Raw genomic sequence first — 19,017 nt, 5'->3', positions numbered from 1 at the left:
ATTGCTCAGAGACCTGCCAGCCCCTCTTTCATCATTAGACAGAAGGAGAATTTGCATCGAAGGCAGGCGGCGCACTCACATTGGCTGAGGCATGTCAAGTTCCCACCTCTCCAGGGAGCCCCTGCCAATCACAGAAGGCTGGGTCCAGCCAGGGGCAGTTGGAATTTTGAACCTGAAAACTGTATAAAAGTTCATGCTTTGCTGTTATGTATCTCAGTCTATTTTTGGTGAACTATTGCAGGCTGGCATCACTTTCAGCTGAAATAAAATAAAATACCTCAGTGGCTTCTGCTTCGACTTGGTGAGTTATATTCTGGAAATTATTGGCTTCTTTTCCTCACCAGGCTTAACCCACAGCTTGGATCTCACTACCCAATGCTGCTCTATATTGCTCATTAATATTGCTGGACATGAAAAGCGCCTTAAATGTATATTTAAATGTATAATTATGTAGATTTTTAATGTAGATTTTAATTTTTATTGTAATTTTTTAATTTTGAAAGACTTTTAAATCGGATGTAAACTGTTTTTCTGATGTATATGTTTATATTGTAAGCCGCCCTGAGTCCCCTGGTGGGTGAGAAGGGCAGGGTAGAAGTGATGTAATAAATAAGTAAATTATAAATTAACAGTAACACATCCGGGCATCCCCTGGACAACATCTGGCTGCAGTTTGTGAGGATAAGGGGTGCATTTACATTCCCTCAATTACAAGGGGTCTTAGACTTGGAAATGGGGCCATACAGGCCATCTCAACCCTGTAGACCATAGAACTCTTCAGATTCTCAACCATGCCACTTTGAGAGACCAGGACTGAACAGGAGTTTTGGTGCCCCTGGGTTATTATCTGTGCCCTAAAAAGAAAGCATACTTTTCTTTGTACCTTTTTTACACTATACAATATGAAGCCATTTTAACCATGAGGGATTCATCCTATGTTATCTTGGTATTCTGTTACTCCCGTCAATAGATGACCCGAATCCTTGTATCATGAAAGAAAAAGAAAAGCATCTTCTTATCTACTTTCCCACAGTAAGGTTGCTAATCTTTGTTAACTTCTCACCAATACTACCTCCACCACCACCATCATCAACAACAATCCCTTTTAATCATTAAATGTATAAGGGCTTTTGCCCTTATTTTTTTGCCCCATTTTTCAATACACATTGGAGATTTGTACAAAGTTCATGAAAGGATTTTGGATGTTTTAAAATGCAGATTTAAACTTTACATAAGCATATAAGTAAAAACTCTGGACAAAGTTGTCAAAAAATGAAGTTGTCAGAAGGAAGAAAGGAAATTAATTCCAGGACAACTGTAATATAATTTATGCAAATTGTGAAATAATTCATAAGAAATAATAATATAATATAATAAAACTTTATTTATATACCGCCCTATCTCCCGGATGGGACTCAGGGCGGTTTACAGTCATAAAAGCAACACAACATTACATAACGACATAACACACATTATTAAACAAGGTAAAATAGTACAATTATAACGATAAATCACACTTACATGACCAGATCAAGGGGACGGGAACCATAAACCCAATATATTAAAATGTATCATTTTAGGATAAGGAGCCCCCAGATGGCGTAGTGGACTAAGTGACTTGAAGGTTGGGTTGCTGACCTGAAAGCTGCCAGGTTCGAATCCCACCTGGGGAGAGTGTGGATGAGCTCCCTCTATCAGCTCCAGCTCCATGCAGGGACATGAGAGAAGCCTCCCACAAGGATGGTAAAAACATCAAAACATCCGGGCGTCCCCTGGGCAACGTCCTTGCAGACTGCCAATTCTCTCACTCCAGAAGCAACTCCGGTTGCTCCTGACACGAAAAAAAAAATTAGGATAGGGAAATCTTGTGCAATGTATTCAGTCTCAGAAATTGGCGGTAGTCCAATATAATTACTCAAAAACCTGCCGACACCACCAGGTCTTCAGTTCCTTACGGAAATTGGATAATGTAGGGGATTGCCTGATCTCTTTTGGCAGTGCATTCCAGAGCCGGGGGGCCACTGCCGAGAAGGCTCGTTCCCTCGTCCCCACCAGCCGCACTTGAGATGGTGGTGGGAGCGCGAGAAGAGCCTCCCCGGAAGATCTCAAGGTCCGCCCTGGCTCATAGGGGGAGATGCGATCACGGAGATAGGTAGGACCCGAGCCGTGTAGGGCTTTATAGGTCAAGACCTGCACCTTGAATTGGGCCCGGCAGTTTATCGGCAGCCAGTGGAGCTGCTTTAATGCCTCTTGTCACCCAAAGTCAAGATTATTTTAATAATAAAGCACAGGTATTTCATTTCCTGCAATTCTTCTTTCTGAGACTCCTTCTGCACTGCCATATAATCCAGATTATCAAAGAAGATAATCCACATTATCTGCTTTGAACCGGATTATATGAGTCTACACTGCCATATAATCCATTTCAGAACAGGCAATGTACAAGGGTCCTGAGTTACCTTTATTTTTGTGTTGATGGTAATTCATTGCTAGAGAACCAATGTGATATAGTGGTTTGAGTTTTGGATTATGACTCAGGTTCCAAAGTTCAAATCCCTGTGCAGTCATAGAAAGTCACTGGGTAACCTTGAGCAAATCACATTGTCCAATGATGCCTCTACACTATGAAATTAATGCAGTTTTACACTATTTTAATGGTCATGGTTCAATAGCATGGAATCCTAGGAGTAGTAGTTTGGGGAGGCACCAGCCCTCTAACAGAGAAGGCTAAAAAGTCTCTCAAACTACAACTTACGGGATTCCATAGCATTGAGTCATGGCAGTTAAAGTGGTCTCAAACTACATTATAATTTTACTTTTTTTCATGTCAAGAGCAACTTGAGAAACTGCAAGTTGCTTCTGGTGTGAATGAATTGGCCATCCGCAAGGACGTTGCCCACATGTTTGATGTTTTACCATCCTGTGGGAGGCTTCTCTCGTGTCCCTGCATTTCCATGCACATCGTGTTGCCAGCCTGTCTCCTCCCTCTTATTTATATTGTTGATGGGGAAAATTCATCAATAGCTACCAATCTTGCAACATTCCCATCACCTGCCTTGTGTGATGAGGCTATTCTGCTTCTGTGCTGGCTTTCTGGCACTTTTTCAATGTGAGGAGTGACTTGAGAAACTGCAAGTCGCTTCTGGTGTGAGAGAATTCGCCATCTGCAAGAACGTTGTCCAGGGGAGGCCCGGATGTTCGATGTTTTACCATCCTTGTGGGAGACTTCTCTCATGTACCTGCATGGGGAGCTTGAGCTTACAGAGGGAGCTCACCCACTCTCCTGATATGGAGATCAAAAATTTGGGGGGTCTTGTTAGAAATGGAAACCAGCAAAAGACTCTAGAAGGAGGGTTGCGCAACACCTGGCAAGCTTATGAGAAGCAAATAAAGTTTTCCCTATTCCCCAATAAAAGTCTCACCAAGTTTCAAAGGCCACCGAGTTTATTCTGGTCCAGCTGGAGCAGGATGATGGTCATAATAAAATGGAAGAAGAACTGGCATACCATTACACAAGAGAATCCACATTTTCTACTTTTTACATTTTGAATTTCCCACTCCCGCCCACACAATCGGCTTTGCTCTGATTGGTCGGGAGAATCCCTGACATCAGAGGCCGGGAGGAGCGGTCCAGGGGCTTGCGAGCCTCAGCAAATGGAAGCTTGAGCCTTGCTTGTGACGTTTCCCCCTGGTCAGCTAATGGGGGAGCTGGAGGCACAGCAGCAGGAAAACAAAAGAGAACATATGTCTTTGAAAGGATTATGAGTGACCCTATCTTCGGTCTATTGTCCAACAGTCCAGCGAAAGCCTCCGGGCCCTGCAAGCCAGACCTGTCCTATTGATAAGAAGATTCAAATAATAAGTCCCTTGATTAGCGGTCTGACACCTAGATGTCAGTTCCATTGTTCTAAAGTCGGCGGTATCAGTGAACTTGATGAGATTAGGTGATTCAAGATCCGGGAAGGGGAAATGTCATAAGAAATAAAAACAAAAACATATAATAAAATTGATAGAAGACACATATGGGACTCACAATGGGGGGGAAAGGAGATTCAGCATTCCCATTGTGTTGGGAGACATACACAAGTTTCATCATGGGGCTTTCAGGGGGCTTCAATCTCCCCTGTGTTTTCTATGGGGGACAAAGCAAGGGGTCCGAGAGGTTCCCCAGCAGCCCAGCAGGTGAGAGGCTTTTGGAGTTCACCTAGAACTGGGAGACGATGCAAGGGATACGAGGGGTTCATGCAGGAGGAGGAAAAGGGGGTCCTTGATACCTTGGGAATTCATAAGAAGGCACAAAAGGGCAGTTTGGATCACGTTGCCCATGCTCATAAAGGGAAATTCATTCATGAAAGGGAACCAATTCATCCTGGCAGAGAGAGACCAGGGCTGTTGCGGCAAAAAGCAAGAAAGCTGTTTGTTTTTAAAAGTGTTTCGTAGTGAAATGGAATTGGTCCGAAGCAAACCCTTGAACCACAGATACGGTTCCGTATCCGCGGTTGGGAAAACCGCATCCCCTTGCTCCTGAGGCCGCCGTGGGCCGCCTCGGTCGAGCAGGCATGGATCCGCGACTTGGAAAGGGGTTTATTGTCAGTTTTTAGGTTGCAACAGAAGAGTGCAAAAAGGAAGCTCTTTGGAAGGCTGGAAGTGAAAGCGGAAAGCGAATACAATTTATTACTCCGGTTAAAATGTAGCAAAGGACAATGGAGCCTTGAATGAGAGCGGTTGCCTGTGGTTTTCAGCTACTGTAGTAGCTGCTTTGAAGAGGGGATACAATGTTTCTGAGTGACTGAAGCTAATTTGGAGTGGAAATACCGGGTTTCCATGAGCCTGTGGAACCCCTGGCAGTGATCAACTGGGTGTCAAAGCAATATGAGTGAGGAGGCTGGTGTGCTCAACATCACTCCCCAGATATGAACCACCGATCTGTTGGCTCCCCAGATACGAACCACCGATCTGTCGGTCAGCAATCTTGCTGGCACAAGAGTTTAACCCATTGCACCACCAGGGGCTCCTTTCTGGCACTGAAATAGCATCAGAGAGTGGAAAGTGCTGGAAGGCAGGTTTTTGAAGGGATACAGAAGTACAATTTCAGGACTATGGGTTGATGAAAGGGCATGATTACACTAATGGAGAAAGGTGTAACAACAAGGGTACTCTTGCTAGTATATATTTTCTATTGCTACTCACATGATCACCTTGGAATACTGCCTTTGTGAAATAAATTCCTTATAAGTAGAGCCTTGATTTTCAAGTGTGCATAAATGGCAATGTTAAGAGGAGGAATGACATGTATTGTCGAAGGCTTTCACAGCCGCAATCACTGGAGTGTTGTGTGGTTTCTAGGCTATATGGCAGTGTTCTAACAGCATTTCCTCCTGAAATTTCATCTGTATCTGTGGCTGGCATCTTCAGAGGATCAGCTGAAGATTCTAGCCACAGATGCAGGCAAAACTTTGGAAGAAAAGGCTGTTAGAACATGGCCGAGACACCACACAACACTCCAGAAACAACATGCTTTCCCTTCTGCCCTGACCAAGACCTCTAGAAATGAATTCTTTCTTTAAAGTTGTGGGACATATGTGAACACATTTATATGTGGCAGATATATTGGCCATAATATTATCCTTCTCCCTGGGATATTCTCTTGTTATCAAAGGATTACAGAAAACCAGACAAACCAACCAATCTTAATTATTGCTAACTTTGTTCTATAAAATGTCATCCACACCAAATGACCATTAAAATCGGATCCAGTTCTAAACAAAATCAAATTATTTTACATGTTAGGAATATATTTAACTACTCGGAGAGAGAATATTAATCACTTCCAACAGTGTTCCCCATTGTTATATTTGGCACAAAGAAATATTCCTGGAGCTGAGCTAGACTGTAATTCTTTATCAGTTTCATCAGTCATTAAATGTGGGATTCAAAATGATCAAACAAGCATACTCACTATAATAATCACATTTTCAGTTTCTGCAAGCATTTAAAAAAAATTGGGAGGACACAGAATTGTATATTAGAGCTTGAAAAGCTATGGGCGAGGAGGTGAAAGCTTCCAGTACCTCTGATGTTGGTAGCAACAGATCTACAAGCTTGGGGTTTCTTAGAATTGCAGTCCAAAAAAGAACATTTTCCAAGTTTTGCCTGGGACCGTTTACCTCCTGTATCCCCACTTTTTTACCAAAACAAAATTGACCAATATTTTCTACACTGTAGATTTTAAAGCTACTCTATTAACACAAACACATATATACCCTTTAAGCAAATTGAGTGACTACTAGTTTGTTACCTGGAGTGTGACTTACCAATTGCATGTTCCCAGGCTTGCATTAATTTCATTGGCATTAAGTTTGTACCCAAGCTCAGTTCAAGACATAGCTTTTGACAAAGTTCTGAATAGTTAAGGCCAAGATTTCTGAAGGAGCATTTCTTCCCATATGAATCTGCTAGTTGTTTGAGATTCTCAATGGGAGTGATTTCTCATGTCCTGCTACCACCTTGAGAGGATAGCCTGATAAAGACACAAAAAGGGCTTTCTCAATAGTAGTATCTCAGCATCTAGACCCATTGAAACAATCTGAACTATTGTGTTCCAGAGCTGCCTTGGTTACAGTACAAGAACATCCTCAGAGTCATTTGCTGTCCAGATGACCTACCAGACTGAGAGCATGTTTGGACCGCTGCCACCACTACTGCTGTTTCACTGGCCAAAAGCAATTCCCTGTCAGAGCCTTACTGGAAGGTCATGTGCCCAGCAATGTGACCATCAGAAACTACTTCACCAACAAGGTTCTACCAGAGAGCTGTTCATAGCAGCAAAACAGTGCTGCATCTATTTGACCTGTGAACACTGGATTGGGTCAAAGCCACTCTTTCTGAAGGTTGATCCCAACTCAGTGGTTCTCAACCTGTGAGTTCCCAGATGTTTTGGCCTGCAGAAATCCTAACAGCTGGTAAACTGGCTGGGATTTCTGGGAGTTGTATGCCAAAACACCTGGGGACCCACAGGTTGAGAACCACTGTCTCAACTGGAAGAGCATTCCTGCTTTTTATCAGAATTCCCCAAAATATTCAGATTTATTTATATTTGGAATGGATAGATTTGTTACATTTGCTTTGAATGTGGAAATTATGATATGGTCTTCTCTGTACAGCCCCCATTGATTCTGTTTGGTACAAACAAGGATGTTTTCTTTATTTGCAGTTTGTTTCTTACTCACATTTGCTAGTTGCTTCACAACTGGATTAGAAAGAGCCATGTGCAAATGTAGCCGAGATAAACGTACAGATGTTAGCAATCCTAGCACTGCTGTCCCTGCACTGTTCTCTCCCACTCTTCCTCCATCTTTCCCTTTATGCTCATTCTCCATCTCCCCTTTTCTCTTTTTCTAGTCCATAGTCACAAGATAATTACTCCTGGCTTTTGCCATAATATTCTCCAAGTCTTATCACAGAGTAAGCCTACATCATATGTTTTTATCTTTACCACAAAGGTAGTCCAGGTTAATTCAGTTCAGCCTATGTTAAGGAAAGTCAAGGGGTGTTCCAAAGTTTGCACAAAACTCTGGAGTATCTTGTGGCTTTGGCACAATGTGTACAGCATGACAAGGTCTGATGAAGACTGAGCCACTGTCCACACAGGCGGCTGCAACCATCCCTTCATCAGCAACCACCTACTTCATTAGCACAATAAAAGGGGATGGATCAGATCCATGTCACTGTCTTCATGGCTGTCAGGTAGCCACAGTGCTCACAGGCATCCCATGATGACATCAGGAAGAAAGAGGGAGGATCACTCCCTGGTCATATGAGTACCTCTGTTGATGTCAACACAGGGATCCTTCAGCAACCAGGAGCTCTCACAGAGCTCTGCAACCATCTGGCAGCAGTAACAGCAACACAACTGGTAAAGTGAGTCTAGTGGGGCTTATGGGGCCTTGGTCTGGCTGGATGATCTGGACTCTGTCCTGAAGTTGTCACAAGTTGGGGACAGTGTGTGTGTGTGACCGCCTCTGGTGCCACTGTTTCAAATCGCCCTCAGAGTCTGTAGCTGGTATAAATTAGATCCCATTTGATACGAGTAAAGATTACATGAAGAGCGCCTAATCAGAGCATTAGAAGAAATAAAAGAGAGAAAGTTTTACCATTTCATCTCTTCAACTTTCTGGAATTGTTGGGTGACGTGATCTTTTCATGGCATGGAGGATAGGTTTTGTATTGAGTATGGCTGCAGCAGTCATTACCCATGCAACTTGACATTGTCTTACAACAACCCTGGCACAGCTGACCAGAAGATATTCAACAGGATAAAATAGCAGACAAAACATTCTGACTAGGCATCATGATTAACAAGAAATGTTTTACACAACATCACATTCAGTTTTATTTTATTTCAGCGTGTAAGTAGCTTTCTCCAAAAATGATGCTATTTTCTTCAATATCCATTAAAAATCCATTTGGCAATTTGAGAGATTGTATGGATGTTTCCCACAGTCATTTCATGGTTATGATCATGGTTATGTATGATGTGTTACCAATATTTTAAAGTTATATTACAGGCAATGCGGGTGGAGCACAATATTAAGTTGCAGTTTTCTTCAGCAAGGATTTCTTGGCAGCATTGAATCTGACTGTTAAATATTCTCTACAATTAACATTAAACACTATCCAGTGTCTAGAAAAAGAAGAAAAAACAGAGACACATTAATGTGGGGGGCATATGGTGACTTTTTTATATTCAATACAGCATATGTTTCTCTATCACACTACAAATTTACAGCCATTTGTCTTGGAGTGAAAAACATCCAAAAACATATAAGTACTTGACTAAAGTACTTGAGTGTAGAATATTTGCAGTAAATAAGTTATGTTCGCAACAATAACTCAAGCTGAAGGCACATTTAACACTTTAAAAATGCGGTAGAACATGACTTGAAGGCATGTTCACGGCCCTAGAAGCATAAAGGTCAGAATGCAGTGAATATATGTTCAAGTGTCACCCCTGATTCATGCAGCCACAACGTAATCCTATGCACTTCCCTTAGCTTCACTGACTGTTGCTTGTGGAGAGCAGAGACTTTCTGAATGCTCACATAACTTCACACATTTTACAGACAAAAAACAAGATGATGCCTCCCATCCACAAACCAATTCATTCCATGTATAGGAACACAACTGAACTGTGATGTGAAACCAAACTGAACCACCAGGTCAAGACTGGCAATAAAATAGTGTCTCCTCACTGCATAGCTATATCAGTTTGAAACTGATATACAGAGTCATAGGAATTGTAGTTTTCCCGTTTACCAAAGCTATAGAGCAGAGCTTTCCAAACTATGCGTCAAAACACTTAGTGTGTTGGCTGCAGTGTGTAAGTGTGTCACACAAACATAATGAGAAACCTTTGAGTCTATAATAATCAATAAATCATATATTTTAAATATATAAATGAAAGGTTTTCATGAGATAGGTTGTGTCCCGGTACATTTCGTTATTACAATTTAAGTATGTATGTGTTTGAATCTCTTATAAGGGGTTGGCTAAACTTCTAGTTTGCTAGTAAAACTAAATAACCATGTCACAAAATGGTCCATGTTTAAAAAAGTGTGTCACCACCATATACATTCCAAGATTCAATAGGATGGCGTCATGAAACCCGAAAGGGTATCAAACTGCATGGTAGAGATGCACCCAAAGCATACTCTACTATATCTGTAGACAGCAGACTGGTTTAGAAGACAGAGTTATGAGACACAGTTCCTTTCAAAGTGGGAAATGGCAGCAGCGTGGGGAATGCTCAGGAGAATGGGGAGTGAGTTGTTGTTACTGCCCTTCCAGCATCTGCTGTCTGAGGCCTAATACTAGTTTTACAACATTATTTAAAGACGAGAAAGAACAATTTTGGTTTCAGCCATGCATTTCTAGTAATATTGAATTTTTACTTGAGATCTGTTATCCTGTATAAAGAAAACGTGGTATAAAGAAAACATATTTGGTGTTCAGAAAAGGTATTATGTGTGGTTGTCAAGGAGAGGAAGGGAAGGGAAGGGGGGGAGAGAAGGAAAGAAAAGAAGAGGAAAAAAGAAAACAATATTTAAAGAAAAAGAAATATGTAATGCTATTTGGACAAGTTGGAATGTTACAAAATTAGAAATAAGTGATTCCTGAAAAGGTTAAATATGTGGGAATAATGTTAATGAAACATTTGATTGACTTTAAACATCTTTCAATTTATGCAAATTGACTTTACTGGTGTATGTAAAACAGTCAAAAAGCTCAAACCACAGAAACTATTTTATTGCCTGTTCTCATTCTTATGTTGTTGTTTTTTTTACTGATGTGATGTCATGATGTGTTTAGACATACTCTGAAATTCTCTTGATCATGAAGATATATTCCCTGTCTGGCAAGGAGTCTCTCCTTTAAAAAAAAAAAGGGGGGGGGTTCTGCATATGAAAGGGGGGGAAATAGTTGGTGGATTTTGCTTTGAAAATGTTTTTAATTAGAGTGAAAAATGTTATATTTATTTTGTGCAAGTTGTCATTTGAATACAGATCTAGACACAAAAGGTGCCAGGTTCAAATCCTGGGAGCGGTATGAGCGCCCGCTGTTAACCCCAGCTCCTGCCAACCTAGCAGTTCGAAAACATGCCAATGTGAGTAGATCAATAGGTACCACTCTGGCGGGAAGGTAACAAAGCTCCATGCAGTCATGCCGGCCACATGACCTTGGAGGTATCTTCAGCTTAGAAATGGAGATGAGCACCAACCCCCGAGTCAGACATGACTGGACTTAACGTCAGGGGAAACCTTTACCATATATATATATATATATATATATATATATATATATATATATATATATATATATATATATAAGCTTTGCCCAGCCACGCATTGCTGTGGCTTATGGGAATCATTTGTTGACCAGGGGAAATAGCAGTGAATAGCCTTGCAGCCTCAAAGCCTAGCCATTTTCTGGAGTAGATGGAGTAGTACCCTCAATCAAAGAGCTGCTGTGAAGCCTGGTACTTCCTTTGTAGGGGAATCATTGTTTGGCCAGCTTGAATTGCACTGAATAGTCTTGCAGCTTAAAAGCCTGGCCGCTTTCTACATAGGGCATCCTTGCTAGGCCAGTTGAATGGGAAGGAGTAGCCTTGTGGCTTCAAAGCCTGGGAGTTTTCCATCTAGGGGAAATCTTGGTTGGCCATGTTGAATAGCAATGAATAGTCTCGGTGTGGCAGGTATGAATGCTGAATTACACTGAATAACCTTGTAGCTTCAATGCTTGGCTGTGTTATAGCTAGGGGAATTCTTATTTGGCAAGCTGGAGTAGCCCAAAGGCAGTGGGGGGGGGGGGGGGAGCTAAAGGCCTACCTTTCTAACTGGCAGTTAGTGGGAGAAAGGCTCTTCCTCATCCTCTGTAATTTGTACTATTTTTCTAGGGTTTTTTATTGAAAGACATACCTTGGAGGACTATGACTTTTGTGACCAAATTTGGTGTGATTGGGTTCAGAGGTTTTGCTGTTTACTCCATAATAAAGTGCCACATTACATGTATCTATATCTATATCTATATCTATATATTTGGTGTTACACCTGAGAGTTCAACCCCAAATTCCTGATTGAATAAACAAATGGACTGGGCAAGGAAAAATGTTTAATTATTGCTTCCTTACTTTGCAAAATGGTGAGAAACAAATGGCCCATTGTAACCTACTCATTCATGATAGTCAAAACTTTGCTATGAACACACAAGAAGAAAACACAGTGTACAAAATTGGTGTAGTATATTTAAAATGTCTGTGAACTTTAAAGCCCTGATTCAAATTTAGTTTAAGTCCTGATGGCTCTTTAGGATAAGCAATATGTGACATTCCAGATTTTTTGCCATTGCCAACAGTCTAGCTGCATAATCAGTGCTGTTAGATGATGGGATTTGTGGTCTAATAAATCTGGAGAGCTCTAGGTTGCCCATATGTTTCTTCAGAACACGCCACTAATTTTATCAGTCTTAGCTCTGGTTTACATTGCAGAGTTGTTGAAGAAATTGCAAAGATACTTTATATTATGTCTTTTGAACATTTAAAAAAATGCAATTTCATTCTTCAAAAAAAAAACTTGTACCAAGTCTTGAATTTGTCCAAACCCAAGCAATACCAAGGTTTTTCATGGACACACATTGTATTGGTACCCAGAGCTTTCTGATTTCCCTTAGTAATTCTAATGGAAAAGCAAGTGTGCTACTGCCTACTCAAAGGAATGTATTCAAATTAATACAGAATAATTATTGTAGACAGCATAGCTGTGTGTCTCTCTGTATGTGCCATCTATGTCTTTAAACAACCGGATTTAAAGAATTGAATATGAAAGGAAACATTCAAAGTAATTTAAGAAATTTAAGAGTATCATTAGAGCAAGAATAGTGAATACATCAAGAAGGAAACAATACCTGTGCTAGCTCTTAGAGATCGAACCCTTACAGTGGCAGCCTTTATAAAAGGAGAGAGAGAGAGAAAGAGAAAACAAAATAAGTACACAATGCCTTGTGATGGCATTATGAGGATTAGAGCATATGGATAAATCTACTAGGGAAGAGGAGGAGAAAGTATGAGCTGCCTGATACTCCCAATAGCCTCCACAATTTAATTTTTGAAAAACCATCCCCACCCCATGTCCTCCCAGGAGTTACCATTATTTACCATCCTGTACTTAGCTGATTTTACTTTTCCCAAACTTCCTCCTCTTATTGGCTGCCATCAACGGGGGCTGCAAGTGTAATGATGTCAGGACACAAAAAAGTTTAACTTCACACCTTTTCAGGGGGAAGCCTTGCCTTCTCGCTCATGGTGAGTGCCATGCTAAAAGTTATAATGCAAGTAATACTTCTGTAAAAATGAGACTGCTATTTCCAACAGGGAACACCTGCGGTATTGCACTGCAACATCACAGGAAACATTCAACTACTATGATGTCTTTTTGCGTGGGAGGGGCCAAATGTAAAGTAAATGTTGGGCAACCTATAATTTATTTTTTGAGATTCTGAAGGCCATAAATAGATGTACTACTTTACTAATAAGCAATAAGAGGTCCAGATTATCATGCATAATGTATATACACCACTCCATCTGAAAGCCCCTCTCTGTATTTCTGTTCCAAGAAAATGACAGGTCCATTATGCTACATGTACATTAGAAGGAATGTACTGAACCTCTCTCAGTGAAGGCTTTGTTGCTTTGATGTTTTGAATGATTCAGTGGGCAGATATCTTGCTATTAGCCGTAAACATCCCATCATTCAGATATCATGAATGTGACACATTCAAAAATATTTTTGTAAGGACCAAGCAAGATGGTGTGTCGATTCAAAAGTAAAGAGGCAAAAGCAGAGGTGGAAGCAGAGGTAAGGGGAGTCTGTTTAGCACCTGGCCTCACAAACAAGTTGCCCAGCTGCAGAGCAAAAATTGGAGTCTATTGGAAATTGCAGGCTTGTATTGATTCCTCAGGTTATGTATTATTCAGTTAAAGCACTATGATTCCACTTTAACTACCTAAAGTTAGTAGTTAAAGTACTGATAGGCTGTAGCCTATAAGTAGCATCCTTTATTTGTAGTTTAGTGAGGTTCTAGAGGAGCTCTATGATTGAGAAGTCTAAATACCCCTCTCTGAACGTCATGTCCTAATATTCCCCATTGTAACTATTACCAAGAGAGCTGTAGGAGAATGATAGTGATATGATTGTGTGATGGGAAAGGAAATCCAGTTTGGTCATGCTGAGAAAATTGTGGCTACCTCTGGGCATTGAAGATGTGATGCCAGAGTGGGAAATCTGTTCAGCTTGAAGCTCCCTCTATCTTATTGTTATGCTGTTCTGTGACAGAAAACAACTGCCAGATTATTTTGTATGAAAATCCTAGAGTAAGCAAAGGGTAACCCTCGAAACCTGTGACCCTCCATCTGTTTTGGCCTCCAACTCCCACATTGGACAAGCTGGCTAGGGATGGGAGTTGAAGCCCAGAACTGCTGGAGGGCCTCAGGTTGTGCAGGCCTGCGCCAGAGGATTTTGGGTGTGATCCCTCATCAATATTGGCTATACTGGCTCAGGCAGGCAGGCGTGGCAATTCAATAACATTGAAGAACCTCAAGTTGGGCACCTCTGTCTGACGTGATTATATAAAAAGCCAAGTGATCAAGAAGACCTGTTGCCATACCTTAGCTGGATTTTCCAACACCATTCCCAAGATCTCTTCTGAGTAGACGTTGAGCTTTGCTGTGAGGACCTCCATTGTCTGGAGAGCTTTCTTTCCTGGTATCTTTCTTTTCTTGGTAGAGTGGAACATGAGCTTTGTCTTTTATGGTAGTGGAACAGAGCTGAGGAATTTGCAGTTTAAAAAAAACATGGTTATTCAGAAGAAAATACAGAAGATTGAAAAAGAAGAAAAAGGAAAACAACTAGCTTTCAGAATAAGGGCATTTGGGAATGAAATAAAGGATTCTCTATAGCACAAAGTTTTCCCTTGCTTCCAAGTTTGGTAGATGAAATGACTGGGAGCTTTGCAGGACAAGAGAGTTGATTTATTCTTTAGAGCAAGAGTTCTCAAACTGATAGTGTGGGGCTCCATGGCACCATGCTGCTTCCCTCCACCTCCTCTTTCTCCTCCTGAGAAATGCAGGGAAAAGTTTTGAGCTGCTGGAAACAACAATAGTGGCAGCAGTAGCAGCAGTAGCAGCAGTAGCAGCGTCCTCCTGGGGCAGAGGCCCTTTCTTCCCTGACTCTCTCACTGCCTAGACCAGTAGTTCTCAATCTGGGGTCCCCAGATGTTTTTGGCCTACAACTCCCAGTAATTCCAGCCAGTTTACCAGCTGTTAGGATTTCTGGGAGTTGAAGGCCAAAAACATCTGGGGACCCCAGGTTAAGAACCACTGGCCTAGACTCTTTTCCTTGCTGCCCAGACCTTCCTCCCTCCCTCTGTTTTCTTTGCTTCCAAAACCCTATTTCCCTCCAACCGCTCAGGAGGTGCTTTTATTATGTTTTTCCTGTATGGCAGGAGTGGTTGGACTGGATGGCCTCTGGGGTTTCTGCTATTATTATTTTTACAAAGTTTTAATGGCCATCTGCCGATTGTAAGATGCACCCTAACTTCAGTATCACCACCACCAAAAATACATAAGATGCAGCTGCGACACATCCTATTTTACAGATGTTTATATAGGAGAAAAGTATATCTTAGAATTGAAGAAACACAGTAGTTCTTTGCCATTATTATTACCATTATTAGTAGTAACCAAGGCATGCCCTAACATAACATAACATAATGGGAGATAATTTACAATGTTACTGTTTTAGTTTTCATAGTAGCCATGTTAATTCCTTGCAGTGCAGGAAAAGAAAGAGAGAGAAAAGAAAAATGTCAGCACATTTCAGCATTTTTATTTCAAACTATATCACTTCAGACATTTCAGACTAAATCGCTTTTATTTTAGCATGAGATTTCATGGATACAACCCCAGTCAACAGAATACAGCATCAATAGACCAGTTACTTTCTGTATAAAGAGCTACCGCTACAGCAATCCACTTATCACTCCCTAGACTTGCTAATGTCTTCCCCACAGCTATTCCATGCCTGGCGGAGAGATTGGAGAAGTATCCTATATCCCCTATTGAGATGGGGAAAAGTTATATCATCTCCTGCGATTTAAGAGTCTTCTGAAGGGCAGTGCAGATAATGTAACCATTTTGCTTCTCGATACAAGACATTTCTGCAGCCGCCCCCACCCTGCTCTTTTCTAAGCATGGAAAGTAAGAACCTCATCAAATCAAGGTCTAGAAGCCAAGGGACAACAGGGGAAACCATGGGACAGCATAGTCCCTTTACCATGGTTGGTCATGGGTGACCATCCTACAATGTTTCCCAGCTGTCCCCAGCTTCCTCCCGTGCTGTCCCCGGCTTCTTCTATGGGGATATGGGTAATCACCTATCTCCTCAGGGCTCCCTCTTAGCCTGCTGCTGGCATGCTGCCATTACAGAACCCAATGGAGCCCCACCAGAAGTAGCCCTGCATCACAAAATAGGCTCCAGCAGACTCCATCCTGGCAGCATGAGGCAGCAAGCTAGGATGGGATTTGATGAGGTCAATAGTGTGAGGAGAGGGGACTGATTAACTGGAAGGAAAGAATGAAATATCACAGTGACAAAAAGTCATCTAACCTGAAATATGGTCAATGAACAAATGTTATCAATGTTATATTTGCAGGGTCGGCTTGTTAACTTGTGAAATAAAGTGGCCACTGTCATTCACATGCACGCTTCCCATTTTTCTTTTCTGCTGCATTGGCAAAAATAAAGCTGATTTATAATCCCTCATATATTACCTCTTTAGAGCTGAGCGCTTCATCTTCTGGAATAGGTACTATTGGATGAGTAGGCTATAAAGAAGAAAACAAATGTCAAAAACATTGCAGGGCGATGGTAGCATATAACAAAATAGCCTGACAGGCACTTGGCATAATGGAAATGAAAGGCCAAGGCAATGAGGGAAAACAACTGGTATTTGCAGATATGCATATTCATGACTCCCTTGTGATAACTTCACATTTGGAAGCTCCTCTTGGCTACATGAAAAATGCAGTTCTAATGATGTGTGTGTATTTAGGACAGGTTTGCATAACTCTAAAATACACAAATTGTGCACAGTGTTTTGCTATGTACACAAAACCATGCAATGTTGAGGGGTAGAGCCAGGGCCGACCCTAGGTAATTTTCAAGCGTAAGCAAACAGTATTTTTGGCACACACACCCCCCCCAAACCAATCACTGAAAAATAAAAGGTAGAAGTGAATAGAATATATGTGTGTGTGTGAGAGAGAGATATATACATATATATATAGCACATATGGTCCCTGCATATGTGTTTGTGTGTGTGTGTGTGTGTGTGTGTGTGTATATATATATATATATATATATATATATATATATATATATATCTTATATACACACAGACATACACATAATGTGGAGAATATGTGGCAAGGTAGATAGATAGGCAGGGAGCCACAGCGGAGGAACCTTCCTGGAAGCGAGGCCTAATAAATAATAATAATAATAATAATAATAATAATAATAATAATAATAATAATAAATCATCCCAAAAAAGGATTCCCCCAGACAGGAAGCAGCCAAGCTTTGAAGCTGAAAGGCTATTCAATGCTAATCAAGGTGGGCAATTGAAACATTCACACCTGCCTTCAACAGACAAGAGTTCTTTCTTTCTCCTGCCCTGGACCTTCCGCAGATATATAAACCCCACTTGACTAGTTTCCAACCCCTGAGGATGCCTGCCATAGATGCAGGTGAAACGTCAGGGGAGAATGCTTTTGGAACATGACCATATGGCCTGAAAACTCACAGCAACCAATTTCTCTGTGTTTTGAGTGTTGCTCTTTATTTACTAGACCAAAGTTGGCACACAGATCCAACATGGCCAACTTTGAATACACACGGGGTTTGGGGATAATTGCCCTTGACATTTGGGAGTTGTAGTTGCTGGGACGTATAGTTCACCTACAATCAAAGAACACTCTGCACCCTACCAATGATGGACCTGGATCAAACTTGGCACCTTGAACCCACATGACCAACAGAAAATACTGGAGGTGTTTGGATGGGGTTGCCCTTGAGTTTGGGGAGTGGCAGTTCACCTACATCCAGAGAGCACTGTGAACCCAAACAATGATGGATCCGAACCAAACTTGGCATACAGACCCAACTTGGCCAACTTTGAATACAAGCAGGGTTTAGGGGTGACTGACTGTGAACTCCAGGAGTTATAGTTCATATGTATTCAGAGAGCACTGAACCCAGCTGATGACGAATCCGGACCAAACTTGGCACACAGACAGGCCCAACATGGCCAGTTGGGAATACTGTCATGGTGTGAGGATGATTGGCCCTGGGAACCTGGGAGTTGTAGTTCTCCCTTCCCCAGAGAGCCCTGACCCCAGCCAAGGACAGGCTTGGCCCTCACGTTCCAAAACACAGCCTGCCTTCTCCTCACAACTGCAAACAAGGGAGGTGACAAAAGGCAATGAGACCCACAAACCATGAAGGGGTGTTGTTTCCTTTCTCCCTCCCTCGGGGCTTCTTATTCTTCTCTCGGAGACCTCCATATCTCTCTCTCTCTCCACCCCCCCCCCCCACAGAAGGCCCTCCTTGCCACCCGTCAATCAAAGCTGGGAAGCGGCAAGTGGCCAATGGGGGCCTTCGGTGGGTGGGACAGCACAGTCTCAGCCAATGGGAGGGGGCGAGGGCTGGCTCCAGGGAAGGAGGCCGAGGAGGAGGAAGGAGAAAATGGCAAGCTGCTTCTTTTCCATCGTCGTTGCCACCTCACCTCAGGCCTCACCTGGCTTTCTCTCTGCCAGGCTCCAAGGCAGGGCAAGGAAAAGGGCAAGCGGCAGGCACAGCTCCCTCTTCCCTTCTCTCTCCCCTTCCCTCCCTGCTTCTCTCTCTCTCTCTGAGAGGTCTCTGAGAGAGAGAGAGAGAGAAAGAGAGAGAGAGAGAGAGAAAAGCAGGAAGGGAAGGGGAGAGAGAAGGGAAGAGGGAGCTGTGCTGGCCGCTTACCCTTCTCCTTGCCCTGCCCTGCCTTGGAGCCGGGGAGGCTCACCTGGTTCAGAGCGGGGTGACTCTTGGCTCCAAGGCAGGGCGAGGAGAAGGGCAAGCGGCCAACAAGGCTCCCTCTTCCCTTCACTCTCCCCTTCCCTCCCTGCTTCTCTCTCAGGCCAGGCCTTTGCCGGAGGGAGGAAACTCTTCCCTGTGGTAAAGGCCTGTCACTTTGGGGGAAACTCCGGGCACATTGCTAGACAGCAACGCACCCCAGGTTTTCCTAGGCCGGGCGCCTCAATAGCACCCCCAGGGGATGGGGGCCCCCAGGCGCCTTCCACATTTGCGTAATTTGCGTATAGGTAAAGCCGCCTCTGGGTAGAGCAGTTTTCTTTCTTAGCCTAATATCTCC

General features: G+C 42.4%; 1 protein-coding gene and 1 long non-coding RNA gene across 13 annotated transcripts in view; one reads left to right on the top strand and one right to left on the bottom strand.

Moving 5' to 3' along the window:
* Positions 1-60: 60 nt before the first annotated feature.
* The window catches only part of LOC103280277 (probable RNA-directed DNA polymerase from transposon BS), a 115,200-nt gene continuing 96,243 nt past the window's right edge, over positions 61-19,017 (top strand). The window contains exon 1 of one of the 5 annotated variants that reach the window (XR_010006910.1): positions 61-301. This is a non-coding gene — a long non-coding RNA (probable RNA-directed DNA polymerase from transposon BS). The remainder of the gene's footprint in view (positions 302-19,017) is intronic. The other 4 variants (XR_507262.3, XR_010006908.1, XR_010006906.1 and 1 more) reach the window with 4 other exon arrangements.
* mlip (muscular LMNA interacting protein) overlaps positions 8,380-19,017 on the bottom strand; it is a 72,606-nt gene continuing 61,968 nt past the window's right edge. For 7 of the 8 annotated variants that reach the window (XM_008118759.3, XM_008118761.3, XM_008118760.3 and 4 more), the window contains 4 exons: positions 16,382-16,435; positions 14,218-14,377; positions 12,460-12,499; positions 8,380-8,683 (listed from right to left, as the gene is read on the bottom strand). In XM_008118759.3, coding sequence (XP_008116966.2) covers positions 14,219-14,377; positions 16,382-16,435 — 213 coding nt within the window. In that variant the 3' untranslated portion in view covers positions 8,380-8,683; positions 12,460-12,499; position 14,218. The remainder of the gene's footprint in view (positions 8,684-12,459; positions 12,500-14,217; positions 14,378-16,381; positions 16,436-19,017) is intronic. The other variant, XM_008118758.3, reaches the window with a different exon arrangement.

This window comes from Anolis carolinensis, chromosome 1, assembly GCF_035594765.1.
Source record: "Anolis carolinensis isolate JA03-04 chromosome 1, rAnoCar3.1.pri, whole genome shotgun sequence".
Classification (NCBI taxonomy): domain Eukaryota; kingdom Metazoa; phylum Chordata; class Lepidosauria; order Squamata; family Dactyloidae; genus Anolis; species Anolis carolinensis.
This window is presented reverse-complemented; position numbering and strand designations above follow the sequence as displayed.